This window comes from Nansenia antarctica (genome assembly GCF_963989245.1).
Source record: "Nansenia antarctica genome assembly, chromosome: 3".
Taxonomy (NCBI): domain Eukaryota; kingdom Metazoa; phylum Chordata; class Actinopteri; order Argentiniformes; family Microstomatidae; genus Nansenia; species Nansenia antarctica.
In genome coordinates, this window is record NC_137688.1 from 63,300,583 (window position 1) to 63,313,082 (window position 12,500).

Consider the following 12,500-nt stretch of genomic DNA (forward strand, 5'->3'; position numbering starts at 1 on the left):
GTGGTGTTAAGGAGGTGAAGCAGTGTGGTGTTAAGGAGGTTTAGCAGTGTGGTGTTAAGGAGGTTTAGCAGTGTGGTGTTAAGGAGGTTATTAAGCAGTGTGGTGTTAAGGAGGTTTAGCAGTGTGGTGTTAAGGAGGTTTAGCAGTGTGGTGTTAAGGAGGTTATTAAGCAGTGTGGTGTTAAGGAGGTTTAGCAGTGTGGTGTTAAGGAGGTTTAGCAGTGTGGTGTTAAGGAGGTTAAGCAGTGTGGTGTTAAGGAGGTGAAGCAGTGTGGTGTTGAGGAGGTTTAGCAGTGTGGTGTTAAGGAGGTTTAGCAGTGTGGTGTTAAGGAGGTGAAGCAGTGTGGTGTTAAGGAGGTGAAGCAGTGTGGTGTTAAGGAGGTGAAGCAGTGTGGTGTTAAGGAGGTTTAGCAGTGTGGTGTTAAGGAGGTGAAGCAGTGTGGTTTTGAGAAGGTTAAGCAGTGTGGTGTTAAGGAGGTGAAGCAGTGTGGTGTTGAGGAGGTGAAGCAGTGTGGTGTTAAGGAGGTGAAGCAGTGTGGTGTTAAGGAGGTGAAGCAGTGTGGTGTTAAGGAGGTTTAGCAGTGTGGTGTTAAGGAGGTTTAGCAGTGTGGTGTTAAGGAGGTGAAGCAGTGTGGTGTTAAGGAGGTGAAGCAGTGTGGTGTTAAGGAGGTTATTAAGCAGTATGGTGTTGAGGAGGTTAAGCAGTGTGGTGTTAAGGAGGTGAATCAGTGTGGTGTTAAGGAGGTTTAGCAGTGTGGTGTTAAGGAGGTGAAGCAGTGTGGTGTTAAGGAGGTGAAGCAGTGTGGTGTTAAGGAGGTGAAGCAGTGTGGTGTTAAGGAGGTGAAGCAGACAGGAGTTTGACAGCTGCGCCTTTAGAAAGCTGCGCTGGTGACCTACTGTCCCTGTGGTGTGTGTGTGTGTGTGTGTGTGTGTATCTCCATCACTGTCATATAGCATATAGATAACATATTAGCATATAGATAACGATTAACGAGGCCTGTGAACATCAACTGCATTCCAACGCCAAGCTTCACCAGTCCAGAATCACAGCAGCCAGCCAGACACACACACACACACACACACACACACACACACACACACAGTCAGTCCAGAATCACGACGTCTTCTTCTTCTCTTTGACTTTCAGAAGCGTGTTTCCTGTTTCGCTCCTCCTCGCTTCCCGTTTTGCTCCTTTGGTGTGAAGGTTCTAACAGACTAACCCTTCACTGTGATTCACAGAGGAGAACCCCCCCCACCCCCCCAACCCCGCCCCCCCCGCACGCTTTACGACGCAACACCTAGACGCTAATTGGAACGTTTCATCCACTTGATTAGATGATCTAGCCGATGATGCAACAAAGACAAAAAAAACGGTTCCTGACTTCCTGCTTCGCGTAAAACGACGGAACACCAACCGACCAATCGGTGGCTCTGTTGTCTCCAGAGAGTCAGGCAGCAGGCAGGAGGCAGAGGTAAGAACCCAGGAGAGGCCGGCAGAGGTAGAAATCGGAGGATCTTTCAACTGACAGGCTGGTTCTGAGACAGCAGGGCTGGTCTCTCTCTCTGACAGGCTGGTTCTGAGACAGCAGGGCCGGTCTCTCTCTCTGACAGGCTGGTTCTGAGACAGCAGGGTTGGTCTCTCTCTCTGACAGGCTGGTTCTGAGACAGCAGGGTTGGTCTCTCTCTCTGACAGGCTGGTTCTGAGACAGCAGGGCTGGTCTCTCTCTCTGACAGGCTGGTTCTGAGACAGCAGGGCTGGTTTCTCTCTCTCTGACAGGCTGGTTCTGAGACAGCAGGGCTGGTCTCTCTCTCTGACAGGCTGGTTCTGAGACAGCAGGGCTGGTCTCTCTCTCTGACAGGCTGGTTCTGAGACAGCAGGGCCGGTCTCTCTCTCTGACAGGCTGGTTCTGAGACAGCAGGGCTGGTCTCTCTCTCTGACAGGCTGGTTCTGAGACAGCAGGGTTGGTCTCTCTCTCTGACAGGCTGGTTCTGAGACAGCAGGGCCGGTCTCTCTCTCTGACAGGCTGGTTCTGAGACAGCAGGGCTGGTCTCTCTCTCTGACAGGCTGGTTCTGAGACAGCAGGGCTGGTCTCTCTCTCTGACAGGCTGGTTCTGAGACAGCAGGGTTGGTCTCTCTCTCTGACAGGCTGGTTCTGAGACAGCAGGGCTGGTCTCTCTCTCTGACAGGCTGGTTCTGAGACAGCAGGGCTGGTCTCTCTCTCTGACAGGCTGGTTCTGAGACAGCAGGGCTGGTCTCTCTCTCTGACAGGCTGGTTCTGAGACAGCAGGGTTGGTCTCTCTCTCTGACAGGCTGGTTCTGAGACAGCAGGGCTGGTCTCTCTCTCTGACAGGCTGGTTCTGAGACAGCAGGGTTGGTCTCTCTCTCTGACAGGCTGGTTCTGAGACAGCAGGGCTGGTCTCTCTCTCTGACAGGCTGGTTCTGAGACAGCAGGGCTGGTCTCTCTCTCTGACAGGCTGGTTCTGAGACAGCAGGGCTGGTCTCTCTCTCTGACAGGCTGGTTCTGAGACAGCAGGGTTGGTCTCTCTCAGTGTCGTATGTTTTTCTTTATTCATTTTTGTATCTATCTTGACGTCAAAACAGACGGTTGAGTGCCGGTACACTGCACTTCCTGGCCTGCAGAAAATACCATCTCCAGAACGTTGTCATCAGGAGACTGTGATTGGTCCTCTGACGCACCAATGACAAGTGTCTGTGACCACCGCCAGATGAGGGGCGGGGGGATCTGCTCCAGCAACGAAGGCAGCCGCCTTTTACCGTAATACCTCTAATAGACGCAACCTTCCATGACGCTGCAGCTGTTGTTGACTAGGCGGTTGATGGATCGCCATTTTGGTCTAAAACATTGTTGAAGACAGAGGATTGTCCCGGTCCAGCAGATGGAACCCTGGGAAATCTAGGACACGAGAGGGATGACCACATCGCAGCCAATCAGGCGAGAGGGCCAGCCACACCACAGCCAATGACACGAGGCCAGATGAATCAGACCCCCGCTGTGCATTCTGGTCCATTAACCACCAATCAGCGGCTTCAGTGAGTGTCCAGTCTCCGCTCCTCTCCTCTGGGCTCTCCCCTCCTCCCCCCTCTCTCCCCCTCCTCTCCATTCCTCTCCCCTCCCCTCCCCCCTTCTCTCCCTCCTATCAGCAGGCAGCCTGAGGTCTCTCTCTCTCTGCTGGTGCTGTGGTGGTGATGATGAGCATGACTGGCCTTTACTGCAGAGCCACAGGGAAGGAGGGAAGGAGGGGAGGGAGGGAGGGAGGGAGGGAGGGAGGGGAGGGAGGGGAGGGAGGGAGGGGAGGGAGAGGAGGGAGGGGAGGGGAGGGAAGGGGAGGGAGGGAATAAATGGAAGGAGCTTAAGATATCGTGTGGCAGATTGAGAGAAATAGAGAATGAAATAAAGAGTTGGGGAGGTCGAGAGAAAGAGACAGAGACAGACCGAGAGAGAGACAGAGACAGAGAGAGACATGGGGAGACAGAGAGAGAGAGAGACAGACAGAGAGAGAGAGACAGAGACAGAGAGATAGGGAGACAGAGAGAGAGAGAGATGGGGAGACAGAGAGAGAGAGATAGGGAGACACAGAGAGAGAGAGAGAGAGAGAGAGACAGAGATAGAGAGAGAGACAGAGACAGAGACAGAGATAGCGAGAGAGAGAGAGAGAGAGAGAGAGAGAGAGAGAGAGAGAGTTCTAGATGGATCTGGGTCAAGGTTAGCTCTCAGAGAAACATAAAAAGCCTTACTTCACACACACACAGAAGCATGACGAAAGGCTCTGACACACACACACACACACACACACACACACCCTAACACTAACACACACACACACACACACACACACACACACACACACACACACACACACACACCCTACAGATCAACTAGTAGTATAGACATATACAGTGGGGGAATAAATATTGAACACATCAACATTTTGTCCAGTGGACTTGAATGTTTAGATTTGTTGTCTGGATAGTTTGAGTTAATACCAAAGTCAAGCAAATTTCACTTGAATAATAGGCTCATTGGAAATACATTTACTGGACAAAATGTTGATGTGTTCAATACTTATTTCCCCCCTCCGCACCTCATAGAAAGGCCTAGATAGAAGGCATGCTTCATATCAACAGCTGTTAACATCTCTCACCTCTCTGCCCCTCCTCTCTCCTCTCCTCCTCCTTTTACCGCTCCTCTCTTCTCTTCTCTCTGCCCTCCTCTCCTCTCCCCTCCTCCTTTCCACCCCCTCCTCCCCCTCTCCCCTCCCCTCCTCCCCCTCTCCCCTCCTCCTCCCCTCCTCCCTCCCCCCCCCTCCTCTCAGTAGTAACGTGTTGCTTGGCTCTGCTGGTCTCTAGAGAACGAGGTGGAGGATCGCCGCGGGCAACGGGGGAGGTGGGGGAGGGAGGGAGGGAGGGAGGTGGGGGAGGGAGGGAGGGGGAGGATCGCCCCGGGCAACGGGCCGAGGAACTGGGTTACTGGTTTTACCTTACACAGAGGGAGGGAGGGAGGGAGGGAGAGAGGTAGAGAGCAAGAGAGAGGGAGAGAGCGAGAGCAAGAGAGAGGGAGGGAGAGAGAGAGAGGGAGGGAGAGAGAGAGGTAGAGAGAGAGGGAGGTAGAGAGAGAGAGAGGGAGGGAGGTAGAGAGAGAGAGAGAAAGAGAGAGGGAGGTAGAGAGAGAGGGAGGGAGGTAGAGAGAGAGGGAGGGAGGTAGAGAGAGGGCGGTAGAGAGAGAGAGGGAGGGAGAGAGAGAGAGGGAGGGAGGTAGAGAGAGAGAGGGAGGGAGAGAGAGAGAGAGGGAGGGATGTAGAGAGAGAGAGGGGGGGAGAGAGAGAGAGGGAGGTAGAGACTCCCTCCATTTAAAGTGGGCCAAAGTGCCGAGGTGTCAGAAGAGACCAAACTTTCCTCCGTTCCAGGTGAACGTGTTAAACTGGGTTAGGAGGGGTGTGTGTGTGTGTGTGCGCGTGTGTGTGTGTGCGCGTGTGTATACAGTTAGGTCCATATATGGACACTGACAGAATTTGTGTTACTTTAGCTGTTTACCAAAACATATTAAAGTTACAGTTATGTAATGAATATGGGCTTACAGTGCAGACTCTCAGCTTTCATTTGAGGGTATTCACATCCACATGGGATGTAGGCTTTAGGAATCACAGCTCTTTAATACGTAGTTGTTTTTCAAGGGACCAAACATGATTCAACCTTTACTTAATGCTCGAGGCCAAGTGTCACAAAGCATGTGGTGATGTCATGGGTTCCAGACTCCAGGCAGTCATTGCCTGCAAAGGATTCTTGACAAAGTATTCAAAAACAAACATTCTACAACAGCATGTTTGGATACTGGATTCTGATTGGCTAGCAACAGTGGTAAATATCCCAACTGTTCAGATTTCCAGTATCAATGCGCCTCCCAATCGATCTGATTAAGAACACCTGTGCTGACCTACAATGCAATGGTGGATCTTGTTTATATTCTGTGGCGGAAGGATATATGTATTCTGAAACGATGAATGATTGTAAATGCATGAATTTAATGTTACAACTGTGTATTTATTTGTTATATTATGTGGTGGCTGTTGTAGAAAAGCAATTTACCATTTGAGGGCGGGGGTTGTGGACTCATTTACCACTGTACAGGGTTTTCCCCTTTCACAACCCTGTACCAGTGGTAAATGAGTCCACAACCCCCTTCCTCTCATGGTAAATTGCTTCATTTTATTCATGATTATGTTAATTTGTCCAATTACATTTGAGCCCCTGAAAATAGGGGACTGTGTATACAAATGGTTGCAATTCCTAAATGTTACATACAATATTTTTGTTCAACCCCTTGAATTAAAGCTGAAAGTCTGGACTTCAATTACATCAAATACATCTGGACTGTTTCATTTCAGATCCATTGTGGTGGCCTACTGAGACAGAATTATGGAAATTGTGTCCAAATATGTGTGTCCAAATATGGACCTAAATGTATGTATGTGTGATGGTGTGTGTGTGTGTGTGTGTGTGATGGTGTGTATGATGGTGTGGGTGTGTGTGTGTGGGTGTGTGTGTGCGTGTGTGTGTGTGGGTGTGTATGATGGTGTGTGTGTGATGGTGTGTATGATGGAGTGTGTGTGTGTGTGTGTGTGTGTGTGTGTGTGTGTGTGTGTGTGTGTGTGTGTGTGTGTGTGTGTGTGTGTGTGTGCTCGTTCCGGGAAATTAATTTGTGACACGATGGAACCCCGCGCGGCACAGCAGATCGTCATGACAACCTGCGTCTTAATTATTATCTTACAAACTGTGTCGTGACCTCTCTGGGGACTACCCATGATCCTCTCTGATTACAGGGGACAGAGAGAGAGAGAGAGAGAGAGAGAGAGAGAGAGAGAGAGAGAGAGAGAGGGAGAGAGAGAGAGAGAGAGAGAGAGGGAGAGAGAGAGAGAGAGAGGGAGAGAGAGAGAGAGAGAGAGAGAGAAGAGGGAGAGAGAGAGAGAAAGAGAAAGAGGGAGAGAGAGAGAGAGAGAAAAGGGAGAGAGAGAGAGGGAGAGGAAGAGAGAGAGGGAGAGGAAGAGAGAGAGAGGGAGAGGAAGAGAGAGAGAGAGAGAGGAAAAAAAAGGGAGAGAGAGAGAAGGGGAGGAAGAAAGAGAGAGAGAGAGAGAAGGGGAGGAAGAGAGAGAGAGAGAGAGGGGAAGAGAGAGGTTTTACTCTTTCATTGTGAACATAAATTCCACTTTAAAGACAAACCCCTTCCTGTTGTTGGGAGATAAGCTACCATGTGACAGGAAGCTTTGTGTCTAATGTCAAACACAACTTTAATAACTCAGACAATCATCTCTCTGATCTGTCCCTGATACAGATGTTAGTGACATAAGATGGAGACAGGCAGACAGACAGACAGGCAGACAGACAGGCAGACAGACAGGCAGACAGGCAGAGAGAGACAGGCAGGCAGTTTCTATAGAAACCGTCACTCCTTCACTTCATCCGCTAAACGCACCCTCATTCAAATGACCATTCTCCCCATGCTCGACTACGGCGACACAATCTACAGGTCTGCATGCAAAGCTACACTCTACACGCTCGACACACTGTATCACTCCGCCATCCGGTTCGCCACTAACGCCCCCTACAGTACCCACCACTGCACTCTTTATTCCCTGGTCAACTGGCCCTCCCTTCACACCCGCCGTCACATGCACTGGCTCACCCTCATCTATAAAACCCTCCTCCACCTATCACCCCCCTATCAGTGTCTCCTGCTTCACCCTCTGCCTGTCACTCGCAACACCCGATCCTCACTCCACATCCAACTAAAAATTCCCAAATCCACCACTTCCCTTGGCCGTGCATCATTCCAGTTTGCTGCCCCCTCTGACTGGAATGCTCTGCAAAAAACCCTCAAACTGGATAAACTCATCTCCCTCTCTGCCTTCAGACTCACTATTTCAGACACCCTCACTGATTCCTGCACATGCTTCTCTTCTCTGTAGGGCAGCACTTGTATTCATTCCCTTTACACACCCCCTCTGTCCACCTGCACTTGTTTTTATGCCCCCATACGCTCATGTCTGCTCATTCTCTGCTTTTAAGCTTTTCTGTGTTAATGTTAATACTGTTTTCTAATGTTTGTTGGCCTGTTTCGTAAGTGCTTATTGCTGTTGTTGTATTTGGTGGCTGTGTCTCAGTGGTTATCGTTGTACCGTATTTATGTTTGCTTGACTGTGTCTCAGTGTGTATCGTTGTATTGGTTTGTTTACTGGCTGTCTTAGTGTCCATGTTGTATCTCTGTGTTGACTGGTTGTGTCCCAGCGCTTATTGTTGTATCATTGTCTTCCCTGTGTATCAGTGCTTACTGCTGTATTGTTGTGTTTGCTTGGCTGTGGCCCAGTGCGTTTTGTTGTATTGTATTGTTTTGCGTTGCCTGTCTGCTTTTTGGCTGTGTCCCAGTGCGTTTTGTTGTATTGTATTGTCTTGTGTTGCCTGTCTGCTTTTTGTGCTTACTGTTGTATTCCATTCTTGATGTCCGTTAGTGCTTTTGTTGTATTGTTTGTGTTACCTGCATGTGTTTAATACTTATTGTGCTTTGTTTTTAACATGTTTTATCTTTCAGCCCCCCTCCCCTTTCCCCTTATTGCAGGCCGGCATTGTAAATAATAATTTTGTTCTTAATTGTCTCGCCTGGTAAAATAAAGGTAAAATAAAAAAAATAAAAGAGAGAGACAGATAGAGACAGGCAGCAGACAGACAGGCAGCAGACAGACAGGCAGGCAGCAGACAGACAGGCAGACAGGCAGACAGGCAGACAGGCAGACAGGCAGAGAGAGACAGATAGAGGCAGGCAGGCAGACAGGCAGGCAGGCAGAGAGAGACAGAGAGACAGACAGACAGACAGACAAGCAGGCAGGCAGGCAGACAGATAGATAGACCGACAAGCAGGCACACAGACAGGAGAGACAGACAGACAGACAGAGACAGACTACCCCCCCCCCCCCCCCCCCCCCCCCAGCCTCTAGACACTCCAGGCTGCGTTTACCCAGAAGGCAGTGTTGTTTAGCGTCTGTGGAAAACAATTTCCAGAAGCCAATACACCCTGACAAGCTGTCCCCTGGAGACACACCCCACCCTCCGACCTCCCTCCCTCCCTCCCTCCCTCCCTCTCTCCCTCTCTCCCTCCCTCTCTCCATCATTCTCCCTTCCTCTCTCTCATATCTACGTGGAGGCAGCAGTCACGCTACCCGGTCATGACTTTTCACCATCCTGGCTCCCCGCTGGTGGGAGGAGCTTAACACCACTGTCAGGACTGCAGAGTCACTACCTGTCTTCCACCTTAGACTGAAGACCTCCGTCTCTTCAGGCTACACCTTAACTGTCCCTCCTGAAGACCTCCATCTCTTCAGGCTACACCTTAACTGTCCCTCCTGAAGACCTCCATCTCTTCAGGCTACACCTTGACTGTCCCTCCTGAAGACCTCCATCTCTTCAGGCTACACCTTAACTGTCCCTCCTGAAGACCTCCATCTCTTCAGGCTACACCTTAACTGTCCCTCCTGAAGACCTCCATCTCTTCAGGCTACACCTTAATTGTCCCTCCTGAAGACCTCCATCTCTTCAGGCTACACCTTGACTGTCCCTCCTGAAGACCTCCATCTCTTCAGGCTACACCTTAACTGTCCCTCCTGAAGACCTCCATCTCTTCAGGCTACACCTTAACTGTCCCTCCTGAAGACCTCCATCTCTTCAGGCTACACCTTAACTGTCCCTCCTAAAGACCTCCATCTCTTCAGGCTACACCTTAACTGTCCCTCCTAAAGACCTCCATCTCTCCAGGCTACACCTTAACTGTCCCTCTTGAAACCTCTCCACCCCCTCTACCCTCCTGTACAGTTTCTCTACTCTAATGATATATTTTTTTCCTTCTTCTAGCATTGTAACTGCCAATGGCCCCTGGTCCTAGCATAGATTACTGTTTCTTATGATGACTGATGGGTAGATGATTGACTTACTTAGACAACATGTATTTGTCGTAAGTCACTGTGGATGAAGGAGTCTGCTAAATACCCTAAATGTAAATGTAAACACATACTGTATCTCTGTGTCATACACACTCCATCTCTCTCTCTCTCCCTCTCTCTCTCTTCATCATACCACCACAGGCTGTGGTGAGGAGAGAGGGAGGAGGGGTGAGGGTGGAGGGGGAGGAGGGGGGAGTTGGGGACAGGACGTCCAGGGGCAACATGTCACTCTGGATCTGTTCTTCTACTATCGTCAGTGTACACACACACACACACACACACACACACACACACACACACACACACACACGCACGCACGCACGCTCTGTTTACTGAAACAACAACAACACAGCTAGTAGACATTTCTGTCCTCTGACACCAGGTCATCAGCCTCCTACAGCCTCTAACAGCCTCCTACAGCCTCCCTCAGCCTCCTACAGCCTCTAACAGCCTCTAACAGCCTCTAAAAGCTTCCTACAGCCTCTAACAGCCTCCTACAGCCTCCTACAGCTTCCTACAGCCTCTAACAGCCTCCCTCAGCCTCTAACAGCCTATAACAGTCTCCTACAGCCTCTAACAGCCTCCTACAGCCTATAACAGCCTCCCACAGCCTATAACAGCCTCTAACAGCCTCTAACAGCCTCTAACAGCCTCCTACAGCCTCCCACAGCCTCTAACAGCCTCATACAGCCTCCTACAGCCTCCTACAGCTTCCTACAGCCTCTAACAGCCTCCTACAGCCTCCCTCAGCCTCTAACAGCCTCCCTCAGCCTCTAACAGCCTATAACAGTCTCCTACAGCCTCTAACAGCCTCCTACAGCCTCTAACAGCCTCCTACAGCCTATAACAGCCTCCCACAGCCTCTAACAGTCCCCTACAGCCTCTAACAGCCTCCCTCAGCCTCCTACAGCCTCCCTCAGCCTCCTACAGCCTCTAACAGTCTCCTACAGCCTCCCTCAGCCTCTAACAGCTTCTAACAGCCTCCCTCAGCCTCCTACAGCCTCTAACAGCCTCCTACAGCCTCCCTCAGCCTCCTACAGCCTCTAACAGTCTCCTACAGCCTCCCTCAGCCTCTAACAGCCTCCCTCAGCCTCCTACAGCCTCTAACAGCCTCTAACAGTCTCCTACAGCCTCTAACAGTCTCCTACAGCCTCTAACAGCCTCTAACAGTCTCCTACAGCCTCCCTCAGCCTCCTACAGCCTCTAACAGTCTCCTACAGCCTCCCTCAGCCTCTAACAGCCTCCCTCAGCCTCCTACAGCCTCTAACAGCCTCTAACAGTCTCCTACAGCCTCTAACAGTCTCCAACAGCCTCTAACAGTCTCCTACAGCCTCCCTCAGCCTCTAACAGCCTCCCTCAGCCTCCTACAGCCTCTAACAGCCTCCTACAGCCTCCTACAGCCTCCCTCAGTCTCCTACAGCCTCCCTCAGCCTCCTACAGCCTCCAACAGCCTCCTACAGCCTCTAACAGTCTCCTACAGCCTCCTACAGCCTCCCTCAGCCTCCTACAGCCTCTAACAGCCTCCTACAGCCTCTAACAGCCTTTGACAACCTCTAACAGCCTCCTACAGCCTCTAACAGCCTCCTACAGCCTCTAACAGCCTTTGACAACCTCTAACAGCCTCTAACAGTCTCTAACAGCCTCCTACAGCCTCTAACAGCCTCATACAGCCTCATACAGCCTCCTACAGCGTGTGTGTGTGTGTGTGTGTGTGTGTGTGTGTGTGTGTGTACTCACGTCTTCAGGTTGAGCAGGGCCCAGGGGATGCCCGTGGGGGTCTTGAAGGCCGGCAGCAGCTTCTCCCCCAACTCCACCGCCTTCCTCCTGAACACCTGAACACAGACAGACAGACAGACAGACGTCAGACACAGTGTCCTCCTGAACACCTGAACACAGACAGACACGTCAGACACAGTGTCCTCCTGAACACCTGAACACAGACAGACAGACAGACGTCAGACACAGTCTCCTCCTGAACACCTGAACACAGACAGACAGACAGACGTCAGACACAGTCTCCTCCTGAACACCTGAACACAGACAGACAGACAGACGTCAGACACAGTCTCCTCCTGAACACAGACAGACAGACAGACGTCAGACACAGTCTCCTCCTGAACACAGACAGACAGACAGACGTCAGACACAGTCTCCTCCTGAACACATGAACACAGACAGACAGACAGACAGACGTCAGACACAGTGTCCTCCTGAACACATGAACACAGACAGACAGACGTCAGACACAGTCTCCTCCTGAACACCTGAACACAGACAGACAGACAGACAGACAGACGTAGTCTCCTCCTGAACACCTGAACACATGAACACAGACAGACAGACGTCAGACACAGTCTCCTCCTGAACACCTGAACACAGACAGACAGACAGACGTCAGACACAGTCTCCTCCTGAACACAGACAGGCAGACAGACAGACGTCAGACACAGTCTCCTCCTGAACACCTGAACACAGACAGACAGACAGACGTCAGACACAGTCTCCTCCTGAACACCTGAACACAGACAGACAGACAGACGTCAGACACAGTCTCCTCCTGAACACCTGAACACAGACAGGCAGACAGACAGACAGACGTCAGACACAGTCTCCTCCTGAACACCTGAACACAGACAGACAGACAGACGTCAGACACAGTCTCCTCCTGAACACCTGAACACAGACAGACAGACAGACAGACGTCAGACACAGTGTCCTCCTGAACACCTGAACACAGACAGACAGACGTCAGACACAGCGGGGTGCAGAAATGTGGGCACCCCCAGTCAAAATGGTAGAGTCGCCGTCTAATGATCACAAGGTTGGCAGATCAGCGGTACGAGCCCCGGCTGGCCACATGTCGAAGTGTCCTTCAGCAAGACACTGAACCCCAAAATTGCTCCCAGTGAGCGGGCCGGTGCCTTGCATGGCAGCTTGCCGCCATTGGTGTGTGAATGTGTGTGTGAATGAGAGGCCGTTGTAAAACGCTTTGGAGCA

At 51.0% G+C, this 12,500-nt stretch overlaps 1 protein-coding gene across 1 annotated transcript in view; it reads right to left on the minus strand.

The window, feature by feature from the left end:
* Positions 1 to 12,500, minus strand: part of man1a1 (mannosidase, alpha, class 1A, member 1) — a 135,836-nt gene that overhangs the window by 46,393 nt on the left and 76,943 nt on the right. Inside the window, 1 exon segment of the mRNA XM_080526510.1 lies at positions 11,241 to 11,425. Coding sequence (XP_080382636.1) covers positions 11,241 to 11,425 — 185 coding nt within the window.